At 41.9% G+C, this 12,432-nt stretch overlaps 1 protein-coding gene and 1 long non-coding RNA gene across 3 annotated transcripts in view; one reads left to right on the top strand and one right to left on the bottom strand.

The window, feature by feature from the left end:
• Positions 1–897: 897 nt before the first annotated feature.
• The window catches only part of FMN2 (formin 2), a 379,061-nt gene continuing 367,526 nt past the window's right edge, over positions 898–12,432 (bottom strand). For both annotated transcript variants that reach the window (XM_059145884.1, XM_059145885.1), the window contains 2 exons: positions 4,656–4,737; positions 898–2,427 (listed from right to left, as the gene is read on the bottom strand). In XM_059145884.1, the coding sequence (XP_059001867.1) occupies positions 2,401–2,427; positions 4,656–4,737 (109 nt within the window). In that variant the 3' untranslated portion in view covers positions 898–2,400. The remainder of the gene's footprint in view (positions 2,428–4,655; positions 4,738–12,432) is intronic.
• On the top strand, positions 1,012–9,721 carry LOC131814689 (uncharacterized). The gene is made up of 3 exons (XR_009347420.1): positions 1,012–1,118; positions 4,717–4,807; positions 6,421–9,721. It is a non-coding gene; the product is annotated as an uncharacterized LOC131814689 (long non-coding RNA).

Raw genomic sequence — 12,432 nt, 5'->3', positions numbered from 1 at the left:
TTTCAAATAGACTCCACTACCAACATGCGGCTTGAACTCATGACTCTGAGGTCAAGGGTCACATGCTCTATCAACTGAGACAGCCAGGCACTCCAGCTTTTTGTGCTGTCTGATTTGGACACTACAGTGAACCATAATTGTTGCTTCATATGCTTCCCCAACTTGATGAAGATCTTTGAGACATTCAGTTATTAGCACCATGCCTTGACACAAAGTAGATGATTAATCAATGTACCGGGCATAAAAGAATTTATGTTGAAAAATGATCAGACCTAAACACAAAGCTTAGTTACAGAGTAAGAAAACTCTTTTTTTTTTTTTTTTTTAAAGATTTTATTCATTTATTTGACAGAGAGAAATCACAAGTAGATGGAGAGGCAGGCAGAGAGAGAGAGAGGGAAGCAGGCCCCTGCTGAGCAGAGAGCCCGATGTGGGACTCGATCCCAGGACCCTGAGATCATGACCTGAGCCGAAGGCAGCGGCCTAACCCACTGAGCCACCCAGGCGCCCTAGAGTAAGAAAACTCTTGCCATGCTTCTCCATTAGTGCTTAGTTTCATTCCTTACTTCCTCTTCCGCATACATCCCATCGGCGCCATTCTCTTCCTTGGCCTTACTGTCTTCCAGTAGCCCTTCCCCACTTAATCTGTATCCAGTGAATTTTTGCATCTAACTTTACACTTTTGATAAAAGGATTTCTCAAATATTGATATATTTCTGCTCGTAAGGGGGAATTACTTCTTCCTTACTTTTTAAATACGCGACTACTCACAACTGTTCAACTTGAAATAAGAACTTTTTAAAAATCTCCAAACACAGAGTCTTATTTTCCCCTGTGTTAAATACGATGACTGCATTTTGCAAGTATCCTTAGGCGATATACACACAGGAGGCACAGTACTCTTTTATTATTCATTTTATTTTCATATAAATTAACATCCTAGAAAAATTGAAATAGAAACACTAAATACAGTATTGCACATAGCGATCTTTGTTAAATGCCCTATTATTTCAGTGAAGAATGGGAATATACACATCAGAGGAGCTGAAGGAGACAGAAGACTACAAAACGACAACCCAAGTCCACTATTTCTGTGCACTTAAACTACAAACTAAAAGGTAAGAGACCGTACTTTACATAAATGCAAACGTAGTTATGATTTGGAACATTTTTTCTTTTCAGTTGGTTTCCAATAGCGAGAAATCTCAACCACCATAACCTCCAACAAATATCAATCAAAAGAATTTTTTAAAACCCGCCTATTCGTGTTAGACAAAACCACCACGACGCATCATGAGACGATGTTAACCTACTCTCACGAAGAGTGGGAGATTTACTTTTTTTTACCCCTCTAAGTGAAATAAAAGAAAATCCTTTCCTAAGCTCCTTCAGATAACAAGTCATTTTATACTCATTTTATAGCCTTTCATCACCTGCTATAACACATAAAGACAATCCCAGTCATGTAAAAATACTCAGGCAGGTAGTATGTTTAAGTAACAGATGTCAATCCATCCAAGAACTCACTTTCTCACCCCCTTTTTTTGGCCAACAATTAGTCATGTTTGGCAACTTTATGAGCATCGTTTATTAAATTCCTTCAAAATATGGAATCATGTTCTCTTTGTGAAGGCCAATGGTAAAGTTATACAGAGGCACACCTTTAGGTTATTTTAGTTGAACATTAGCTTTATATAGGGTCTCAACACAGGCCGATAAAAGCCCTCATTAAACTTAAAACTCTGATTCCTGCCTATATTAGATGATTTATAGGAAAGGGCTTACCTCTTTTGCTATATTTCTTCTATTCCTTATCTGACTTGAGTAAAAAATGATAATCTTCTTTCACAAATATATAGTTAGGGAGAGCAACCCAAGAATTGGGAAAGCCTTGGTCATGATATATAAATGGAACTTAAATTGTAAAATAGAAAATTTATATGTGGACATGGAACTGATACAAACGATTCACTAGAAATAACATTTTAACCATAAATCTCAATGCAGTGATAAGGAGTACTGGTTGTCAGTAGAAAGGAAAGTGTTTTTCTGGGACAAGGAATATTCTCACAAAAGTAAATTTTAGGTTAACATTTAGCATGTTCAGCATTAATGGAAATATTGCCTCTTATACATGCTGTTGTTTTGGTCTATCGATATAATACCATAAACTTTACAAAAAAGAAAAGGTGTCAAATTCTCCACTGGTCTACTGCTTTTGCATTTTTATGAATATACAGTAAAATTCAACAATCAGTGAACTGTTTAGAAAACACAAAGATTATGCAAGAGGTCAAGAGGAAAAATGAACAAAATGATGTAGCTTCCTTCCCGCCCTCAGGTCAGCTGAATTTTGTGGAAGTGGTTACAGTGACTCATCTTTATTCTGCTTCTCATTGTTCAGGTTTTCATGCTTATCTTTGCTTTCTGAAAATAAACGCACCAGATAAGAGTTATAGTTAGAAAGAAGAACTTTAAAAAATGTACGGAGTTTAGAATAGCTCAAACAAGATCTTTTCGCTTGGGTCAAATTCTCTAGAAAAAGGTTAAAGATCCACCAGCCCATAAAGGAAAAAGATAGAAGTAAAATTTATCTTTAAGAATTTTCAAAAGCCGGGTGCCTGGGTGGCTCAGTGGGTTAAGCCGCTGCCTTTGGCTCAGGTCATGATCTCAGGGTCCTGGGATCGAGTCCCGCGTCGGGCTCTCTGCTCAGCAGGGAGCCTGCTTCCATCTCTCTCTCTCTCTCTCTCTCTCTGCCTGCCTCTCCATCTACTTGTGATCTCTCTCTATCAAATAAATAAATAAAATCTTAAAAAAAAAAAAAAAAAAAAGAATTTTCAAAAGCCAAGGGGTGTCTGGGTGGCTCAGTCAGTTAAGCGTCTGTCTTCAACTCAGGTCATGATCCCAGGGTCCTGGGATAGAGCCTTGTGTTGGGAAGCCTGGTCCCCCCCCGCCCTTTCTGTCTCTCTCTCTCTTTCTTTCTTTCAAATAAATAAGTCTTGAGAAAAAAAAAGTTTTAAAAATGCAGCTTCTAGGGGGCGCCTGGGTGGCTCAGTGGGTTAAAACTCTACCTTCAGCTCAGGTCATGATCTCAGGGTCTTGGGATCGAGCCCCACATTGGGAATCTCTGCTCAGCAGGGAGTCTGCTTCCCCCTCACCTTCTGCTTGCCTCTCTGCCTATTTGTGATCTCTGTCAAATAAATAAATAATATCTTTTTAAAAAAATGCAGCTTCTAGCTAACATGAAAAAGTGCCAACTCACCTTTCTCATTAGCAATTCTATGCACAAATACATAAGTATGAAGATTGAATTGCTGCTTTGTTTCATGGTTAATATGACTTAATTCTCTTTTATCTTTATAATGACATGATTGAGTTTAATTAATACTTATTCCTCTCCTCATTCAGTGCACCTTTAAGGTTGTACTTTAATCAGAAAGAAAATTAAACCATAATATACTTGTCAAAATTATTTGATATAAAGAAACTAAAGGGGAAATAGCATTTATTTATTCATTTATCTATTTGACAGACAGTGAGAGAGGGAACATAAGCAGGGGTAATGGGAGAGGAAGAAGCAGGCTCCCTGCTGATCCCAGGACCCTGGGATCATGACCTGAGATGAAGGCAGATATTTAACCACAGCCATCCAGGCGACCACGGAAATAGATTTTATTATTTTTTAAAAAGATTCTATTTTATTTGACAGACCGAGATCACAAGTAGGCAGATTGAAGAGAGCGGGAAGCAGGCTCCCTGCTGGGCAGAGAGCCCGATGCGGGGCTCGATCCCAGGTCCCTGAGATCATGACCTGTGCTGAAGGCAGAAGCTTAACCCCTGAGCCACCCAGGCACCCCCGGAAATAGCTTTTAAATGAAGATATACTTCCTAACATTTTCTAAATAGGATTTAATCATATCCCAACTTCGGTTATTTTGATCTTTTCCATTTAGATATTAGATTAATACAATTCCAAATGTTCCATTTTAAGGCCTAACCCAACTTTTCATTTAAAACAAAATCATTTGCTTAACCCCTGTGGTACTAAGTGATATACCCTCAAAACATTTACAACAACACTGACAGCATCACAAGGGGAAACTCGTCATTTTTACCAAGCCCTGCCTTCCAGGGTGCACAATACGGCAGTTTAAGGAGAGACGTGGGCAAGGAGAAACCTTAGATGAGCTTGTTCGACTCAACGTCCTGGCTGACAGTTATTGAACGGCCAACTATGAGAGCCACTTAGGGGTACAAGCCAGGTCTGAGCCCCAGTCGGAGCAAAGGACAATACTACACTTGGCGCTGCCCGTCAGGTTTTACATCCCAGGGGTGCTAATCCAGTGACCACAGCCCAGATGCAGCCCTGGGCGGGTGATGCTTATGTAACGGAGAAAGTGAGAAACGGCCCCTAACTCCTATACATACATACATACATACATACATACATACACACACACACACACACACCCCCACACACACACCCCTCTCTAGACCTTTTGGACCTGATCAAAGGCATAAGGAGAAGGAGAGAATCTTTCTCACACTTAAGAGGAAAATAATTAAAATGTTATGTGCGTTTGCATACATTTTGAAAACAGTGTTTAAAAGCCAAAGCAAATCCCAGGTTAAAAAGGGAAAAGTTAAATACTTACAATTCCAGAGTCATGTCTCGGTTTTATTTTATAAAGTGACTTTCCCTTTTTCTGCCTGCAGACCTCTTCAGCTTCTTTTACTCTGGATGGAGAGAAGACACACGTGTTTCAACAAAGACCCACACAGACCACTGCAATCCACCTTACGGCAGGTAAGCAAATATCAACGCACAAAGGATTTGAATTACTGGAGAAAATAATACCACATACCCAGGAATATTATTGGACATTTGATTCAGAAACACTGAACGTTAGAGCTAGAGGCTAATTCACCCGGGGGTGTTCTCATCTTGGACTCAAAGGATGTTGAATGGAATGATCTACAAATACATTAAAAATGTTGTATCTACATTTCATCCTGTATTAAAAGAGTCTGATGTAGGAGAAATTAAGGGAATTTTCAGGTGAGGGTTCTGAGAGGGTCTCCATTACATAAATCTGAAGCATTAAAATAATTAAACAACCAGTATCAGACAAAACCTCACATGCTTATTTTAAAATTATTTCAAATCACTTTCCACATCACACTCACTGTTTGTTGCCTAAAAGTGAATGCTTGGGCAGGTCTTAAAAACCTGAGCTTCATTAAGCAACAAAACCCACCATTTATTTGAAAACAAGCAAACAAAAAAAGTGAAAATGGAAAATAGAACGTGTGCAATAATGTTTTAACACTTCTGGGAGTTCTTTTAAAAAACACACCCCAAGGAAAATAGTATTAAATTTACCAGAGTTACAGTTAAGAGAGGATGTTATTTGGCGGTTAAGTTCTTCATTGAGTTCTGGATTTGCTATTTGATACTGGGTAATGTCCTGATACCACTTATATTCTGTCAAATAGTAAAAGAGCTTAATATATAATAGCATTCTTCTTATTACTAGATAGAATTGTTGCGAAGATCAAAAAACCTTTATTTAAAAAGTTCTTTATAAATTGTAAAATGCTTTAAAAAGTATATGTGATTGTTTTAATTAAACAAATGGTAAGAAATCTATAAACTAGGATTATACTAATAAAAAGGGATACCCTAAAAAGGAAAATAACCTGTGAGGTTAATTTATTTATTACGATTTCCCTTGAGAGTTAAAAATGGCGTATTCCTGGAGAAACTAAAAAAGCCATGACTTATCTTAATAAGAGACTTTTTACGTAGATCTTGACGCTTATTTCCTGAAAGAAATGAGTTATAAATATATTTCTTGAGCCTGGTGGTAAAGGATCTCACAGCAGAATTCCTCTGAATAAGTCCTGTTTTTGAACAGTGGAATGAAGGAAGTGATCCAGCCCAGAAGTCAGAAGACTGAGCTAGAGTTTACATTAAAGCATGACAAGTGAAAGGAATTCTCTCTGGACATAAAATGCCTGCTGTGTTGATATTGTTAGTAATTCCAGAAAATGATGACAATTTCGAAGACTCTCCATTGTTACTACTTTTATTACTTTCTACCCAAGTCATAAATTGCCTTTAATCCTTCCTCCAAACATCCGAAGACAAAAACATTTTCTTTATAACAAACAAAGGGCTGCAGAGTTCCCATCTTACTCTGAAAGAGCTACCAGTAAATTTCAGTTGCAATATTTGGACAGGAATGAAAAAACCATTTTTTTTAAACCTTTTTAAAGCACTTAGCCAACATCTAGCAGATCCCCTCTTAACTTGACTCCGAACTTTCTTTAAAGTATTTTGTAACATTTACTAAAAAAAAAAATGTACTTTGCCGGTGTTTAGATCACCAAAACATCTTAATTTTCTATCTTCCTAAGGACCACAGAAGACAAATCTAATACAAACGCGAAGCCGGCGGTTCCTTGCAGCACAGAGGATGCAAACTGAAGCGCCTGCGCGTCGAGGACCCTCCCCAGCTCTCGCTCCCTCCTTCCTTGGACAAGCGTGATCCCAGCAACCGCCGGCCAGGCACTGGGCTTGGCTCGGCTTCATAAGGACCATGAAGCTCAGCGTCCACCAGGAGAGCCACACACGCAAGCAAGTCCGTTGCAAACACCCCCTGGGTTTCGGAGGCCCAGCCAGGACCCAGGAGGACAGGGTCGTGGACGTCTTTCCGGAGCAGGTGCACACCGAGCCTGGCATCCAACAGAAAGCTTCGCTGCTCGCACTTTCCTCGGAAGGGACAATGGGACGGCGGAGCGGGGGGGGGGGGGGGGGGGCACCGGGCGCGCGTGCGCGGGCCGGGGGAGCCGCGGTGGGGCTGGGGCGGGGGAGGACACGCACGCTGCAGCCCGGCCCCGGCCTCCACAGCCCCAGAGGCGCTGAGCCCCCGGCCCCCAGCACCCCCCTCGCCTCACCGCCCCCCCGCCCCCGGCCCGCGCACCCCGAGAACTGGCGCGCTTCCGCGCCCTGCGAGCAGGGGCACCCCCGAAGCTTCCCAGCAAATGGGGCATCTTCCAGATGACAATTTTATTTCAAGAAAACGCAGACAAGACATTTTTTCCACACTTGAGGCAGGAGAAAATGTGTCCCTGGAGGTGCGACGCGGGGCCAGAGCTGGCAGGAGGAGAGGCGGGGAAGGAGGGGCTGCGGCGCCCGGGCGAGCTGGGGGCTCCGCTGGGTAACCCCCGTGCACGGTCCCTCCCGCTTCGCTCCTGCCGGAGCCCCTTCACTCGCACGCGGCCTAAGTAGGAAAAAGGTGGCTCGACGGGCTTGCAGTGACAAAGCAGGGGGGGTTGAGGGGCGGTGGGTCCTGCGGAGGGCGCGGACTGCAGGGAGCGCTGGGTGCGGCGCGGGAGCCATGCATTCTGCTCTGCTGCAAAGAAATAAAAAAGGAAAAGCCTGGTGCCGCTGACACTTCAGCCGTGAGGAAGAATGAGCAGGACGGCCTGTTGGGAAAGGCGGCGGGAGGAGACCAGGCGACGTGGGAGAGGACAGCCCTGGGCTTCCCAGGCTGCTGGCGCGCGGGTTTCACCTCCCGTTGGGGTGCGGGTGGTGAGCGGACACCGCTCCGAGGCTGGACTCCGGGAGACCCGTGTCGAGTCCGGCTGCCCCCACGCAAAGGGGACTGCCCGGGCCTCGGTCAATCAAGACTTCACTCTACCGGAGAACTAGACAGGGGAGCAAAAGACTTCAGACGACACCTGTGACAGGCTCACTCGCTGCTGCGACTTCGGTCAGCCGTCTAGATCACAGAAAGAGAACAGGAGCAGAAACAAATCATTTCACAATGAAAACTCATCACCTTTCGTGATCTTGGAAAAACAGCAACACAGCAAAGCAGAGACTGGAAAACAGGAAATAGAGCATTACCTTTTAGGCAGACTAGAAGGGCACTGAGTGGTATATAGTGGCCATAAAACTTGATGTTTATGTGAATATGTTGCTGTGATAGCTTTTATTGCCTATAGAAGTTCAGAAACAAACCTCTGCTGAAAAAGCATCAAAAATATGTACTTCTCCCTTAAATGGAGGACCAAAAGTAATCAGAATATGAGCCATTCTGTATTCTTTCACGGAGAATCTAACTAGAGGAAATAACCAGAAGACATGTATGGAATGAGGTTTGGCAAACAGAGCATGCCTGCCTTGAGTTACAGACTCGACCTTCTTCTAGTAATTTCTACCTTCTCTAGAAGGGAAAACCACATAAACAAGCTAATTTAAATAGGCTTCAAACGAGCACAGAAAGACCGAGTTCAATTCTGGATCAACGAATAGAGTTCTATGACCTGGAGGCCGCTGCCACAGGCCTTTCCGACACGGCCCACACCTCCCATACTTCAGGCTTCCCAGCTGTGTCCGGAAGGCGAGAGGGGCCGGAGTCTTCCTTACAGACGGCCAGGGCTTTCCCGCTCTCCGTGGCTAAGAGTCTAAGATTCTACGACACTGTACACAACGTTCCATGGCACCCCAACCTGCTTACGCGGCGGCTTGTCCGCAAAGATGGACAGTGATGCTGGAAAGAGCATGAAACCTGGAATTCTAGCTTATCAAGGTAAAGAAGTGTGACAAGCATTAATTGGTAAAGACAGATTTTGGGATGCTTCAGAGAACCGTGCACAGGATAGGAAGGGAAGGTTTTTGTGAGGGACACCAATCTGAGAGTCTCTCTCAGTTGGAACTGTTTTCTCGGTCCAGGGCAAAGTGACCAGAGAAAAACAAAACATCTTTAAGCATTAAAGCTTATATTTAAATTTACTTAAAAACTTTTATATTAAGTTTTCTAAAAATAAAGTCGTAAATGTAACCTAAAAAAAAATAGATCTTAATACATCTATAAGATTTTTAATTCCTTATATGCAAATATCCCAAGTTGTAACCAATTCCTTTGGTTTTAAGGAGTTATGAATTTAGAAGTTATGGAGCATAGAAAATTTGAGCCCAGGAGAATGAAAACATTTCTAAGGTCTCTGTCAGAAACAAGACAGAGGTAGGTGGGAGAATGAAAAAATACTTTTTATCAAAAAATTTGCTAAAACTACTTTGCATTCCAATATTACTTTTATTTTGGTATTAAAAAAAGGAAAACTTTCTCAAATTTTGTCCTTAATATAACTGGGCGCATTTAACCCACAGGCTATTCTAAACAAAGAGAGTAGTTTCTTATTTCTCTCCTAATAAAGATGTATTTTTCTCTGCACTTTCCCCCTCATCCCCAGACCCATTTATTGTCAGGCAAACATATACAAAAAGTTCAGTGTGATTAAGTTTAAAGACAGTGTGTGAGATGAATAAGGGAGATACACTTTGGCACAGAAACAGAGAAAAGAAACCAGACATCCCTGAGGCCTGCAGGCAGAATAATTTTTATCTACCTTCTAGAGCCAAAGCCAGGCTGGCCACAGTCTTATCAAGAAAACAGATACGCTCTCATCATTCAATGGAAGGAGCAAGGGAGTCACTTTTCTGCCACTAAACATTAATAATTTGGTCTAAATAAGAATCTGTGGCCGACGCATGCATTTCCTGCTGGCTCCAGCGAGGCTTGCTGGGAGCGGCCGGATTCCTCACTGGAGTCCACGGCCTGTGAGAGATGTACGTGCAGCCTGGGGTTGGCATGTCAGTGCTGGAGGTCTTGATGCCCAGAGTAATAAGCTAAGAGTAGACATAATTATTACCTGTTCACCGTGTTGCACTGAAATACAACACCATCGTGCCTGCCAACAAATTTACAATTTTTTTTTAAGAGAAAGGGGAGGAAAAAAAGACACACATATACACACACAGTGAGAGACTGTAGACAAAGGCTGGTTAGGCATGCCAGCTTTAAAGTGGTGGGTCTCTCTCCAGATAAAGATAGAAGCAGGTGTTAGATGTCTTCTGGAATTCAAGGTGGTCTGGGGGAGGTTACTCCTGGCTCTGTTGTCTCTGCCTTATAACCTTAATGATTTAACACACACACACACAAAATACCACAAAACCCCTGACAATATAATGGGAACAATCAACCCAAAATGTCACTTACCATTAGCCTCAAGTAAAAAGAACTACAGTGTACACACATGTGCATTTCTGAACTTCATCACTGACAATCTTAGACTTTTCAGAGAGAACACTGCATTTGTTACCTCAAAGGGTTATGGACAACAGACAGAATGAATGCCAAAGTGCCCTCTGCTCGAGGAAACCAAGCTCGAAGGACACCTTTCAGTTTCTTTGATGCAACAGGAGCATGGCTCGGGTGAGCTGAAGAAGGGGTTGGCACCCATCCTGCACTCGCATCGGGGGAACACGGCGCGTGCTGGCCCTTAATGTCAATGACAGTAGCTGAATTTTGAGAAATCTTCGTGGTCTAAAATCTAGGATTCCATGACAGATATACATGTTCTAGGTTTGTGTCCTAAAAACTGAAGATCTATATGAAACACAAAGCCCATAAGCAGAAATGGTGTACATCAGTGTTTCCCAGCGTGTACACGTGGGTGAAGAGAGGGATCATTTACTCAGAAGAAAACACATTCCCCTGATCAAATTGGTCCCTACAGCCAGAATCTCTCTGGTGGCTGTCTGAGATTCCTCTAAATGCAGAACGTTAGAATTCATGGATGAGCTGCCTCAGAAAAACCTTCTCCTATACTATTGGAATGGTTATAGCAGAAAACGGGTGTGAATGTATGCCACTACCCCTCTCATTTCCGAGCCAACACAACACCCCCTCCCCCGACATATACAAATCATCATTTACAGCAGCCCCTCTGTGGAGTCAAAGTGGTGAGTCCTTTCCTAGCCCGCAAACCCACCAGCACTTTCTAGTTCTTACCTTCCTCTAGGACAGGAATCACTCCGAAGTGCTTTACTAGTCCCTGATTTTAAAATTCTCGATCGTTTGGTCCTTGGAGAATTTCTGAGTTCTCCAACAATTTTTCTGAACATGCTTCATCTCTTTTGCTGCTAAACTTCTCCCACACACTCAGGGTCTAATCTTATTCCTGCGGTATCTGTAGGCAATCTCTACTTTAGAATTCCAGCTGCAAAGAGACTTTCCCTACCTCTACTTCTGATCTTTCCCCCGAGTTCCAGATCCCAGTGGACATTCTTCTTTCTTCCCTGACCTCAGCCTTGGTTAAGAACACAGCTATCCGTAAACATTCATCCTCTCAACCCTTTCTCTGCCTTCCTCGCCAGCTCTCCATATATATGCAAATGGTTAACGAGTTTTGTTATTAATGATTCCTTAGTAATGATTTTTAAATCTGTCCCAACCTAAATTCCATCATCTCTGATTGGTTTTCAAAGCTTCTCCTGATGTCATCTAGACCACTGACTGCCCTGCCCCACGGAATGGCCATCCTTCACAAATGTCCAACACATGGAAGTCATCTGAGCCACATTCTCATGGTATTCAAGGCCATTCACAACTAACTGAATTTCTCCTTACTTTCTACAGTGTTCCTTGGGTTCCAACCATGCAGAACCACTTCCCACCCCATAGGTGGTCTTCACTAAATCTGTTCCTTTGGGTCTACCTATTCTCTTTTTCTCTTCCTTCCATGGCTCCTTCAAGCTCAAAAATAGCTTCCTATAGAGAGTATATCTGATCCGCTAGGAAGGCTTATTTTAAAGACTTAGACTATTGATGTATCTGTCTTTTGCCTTGTTGGACAGTAAGTTTCTTGAGATTATAGATCACGTACATTCATTTTTTACATTCCCAAGGATAATAATAAAGCTGGCATAACAAGTAAGTATTGGTTAGATGTTTGAAAAATAACAAAATGAAAAAAAAAAAATAAGTGCGTGAGGAATAGGGAAATCAAAAGTAAGCTAAAAAAATTCACAGGGATCAATTCTGACAAATAACTAGGACTTTGATTATTTAAATCTCTTGTTTTTGCTTCCTTCTTCCAGTAAACTCTTCATCAATGAGTCTGGATGTCCAATTCACATATTGAGTAAACTACGCAGAGTCCTACTTGACCTGACCTTTGAGTTTACTGATTTACTATTATAATTCCATTCATAAATAACAATGTAGTTGAATGGATGTGCATAAAATTTATGGAACAGTTTAGTGTATCATATTCACTTTCTTCCATCTTAAAACTAAATTTATATACATTAAATGAATCATTAGGAGCCTATAAGGATTCCACCTGAAGTCATGTCTAGTTCCTAGGTTAATGGAAAACCCTTACTAGTTCCTAGGTTAGTGGAAAAGATAAATGACATAGATATAATAAATCTTCTTTTCAACAAAGCATTCAAGGAATCTCTAATGGGATGTCTGCAGACTAGAAAGAGAAATGATAGTTGGGGGAGAGGATACTTAGATGAATTTACAATGGTCAAATATACTACAAAAAGGTAACAGGGTATCCTTCCATATG

This window comes from Mustela lutreola, chromosome 14 (assembly GCF_030435805.1).
Source record: "Mustela lutreola isolate mMusLut2 chromosome 14, mMusLut2.pri, whole genome shotgun sequence".
NCBI lineage: Eukaryota > Metazoa > Chordata > Mammalia > Carnivora > Mustelidae > Mustela > Mustela lutreola.
The sequence above is the reverse complement of the archived record's forward strand: the minus strand, read 5'-3'. Positions and strand labels throughout refer to the sequence as shown.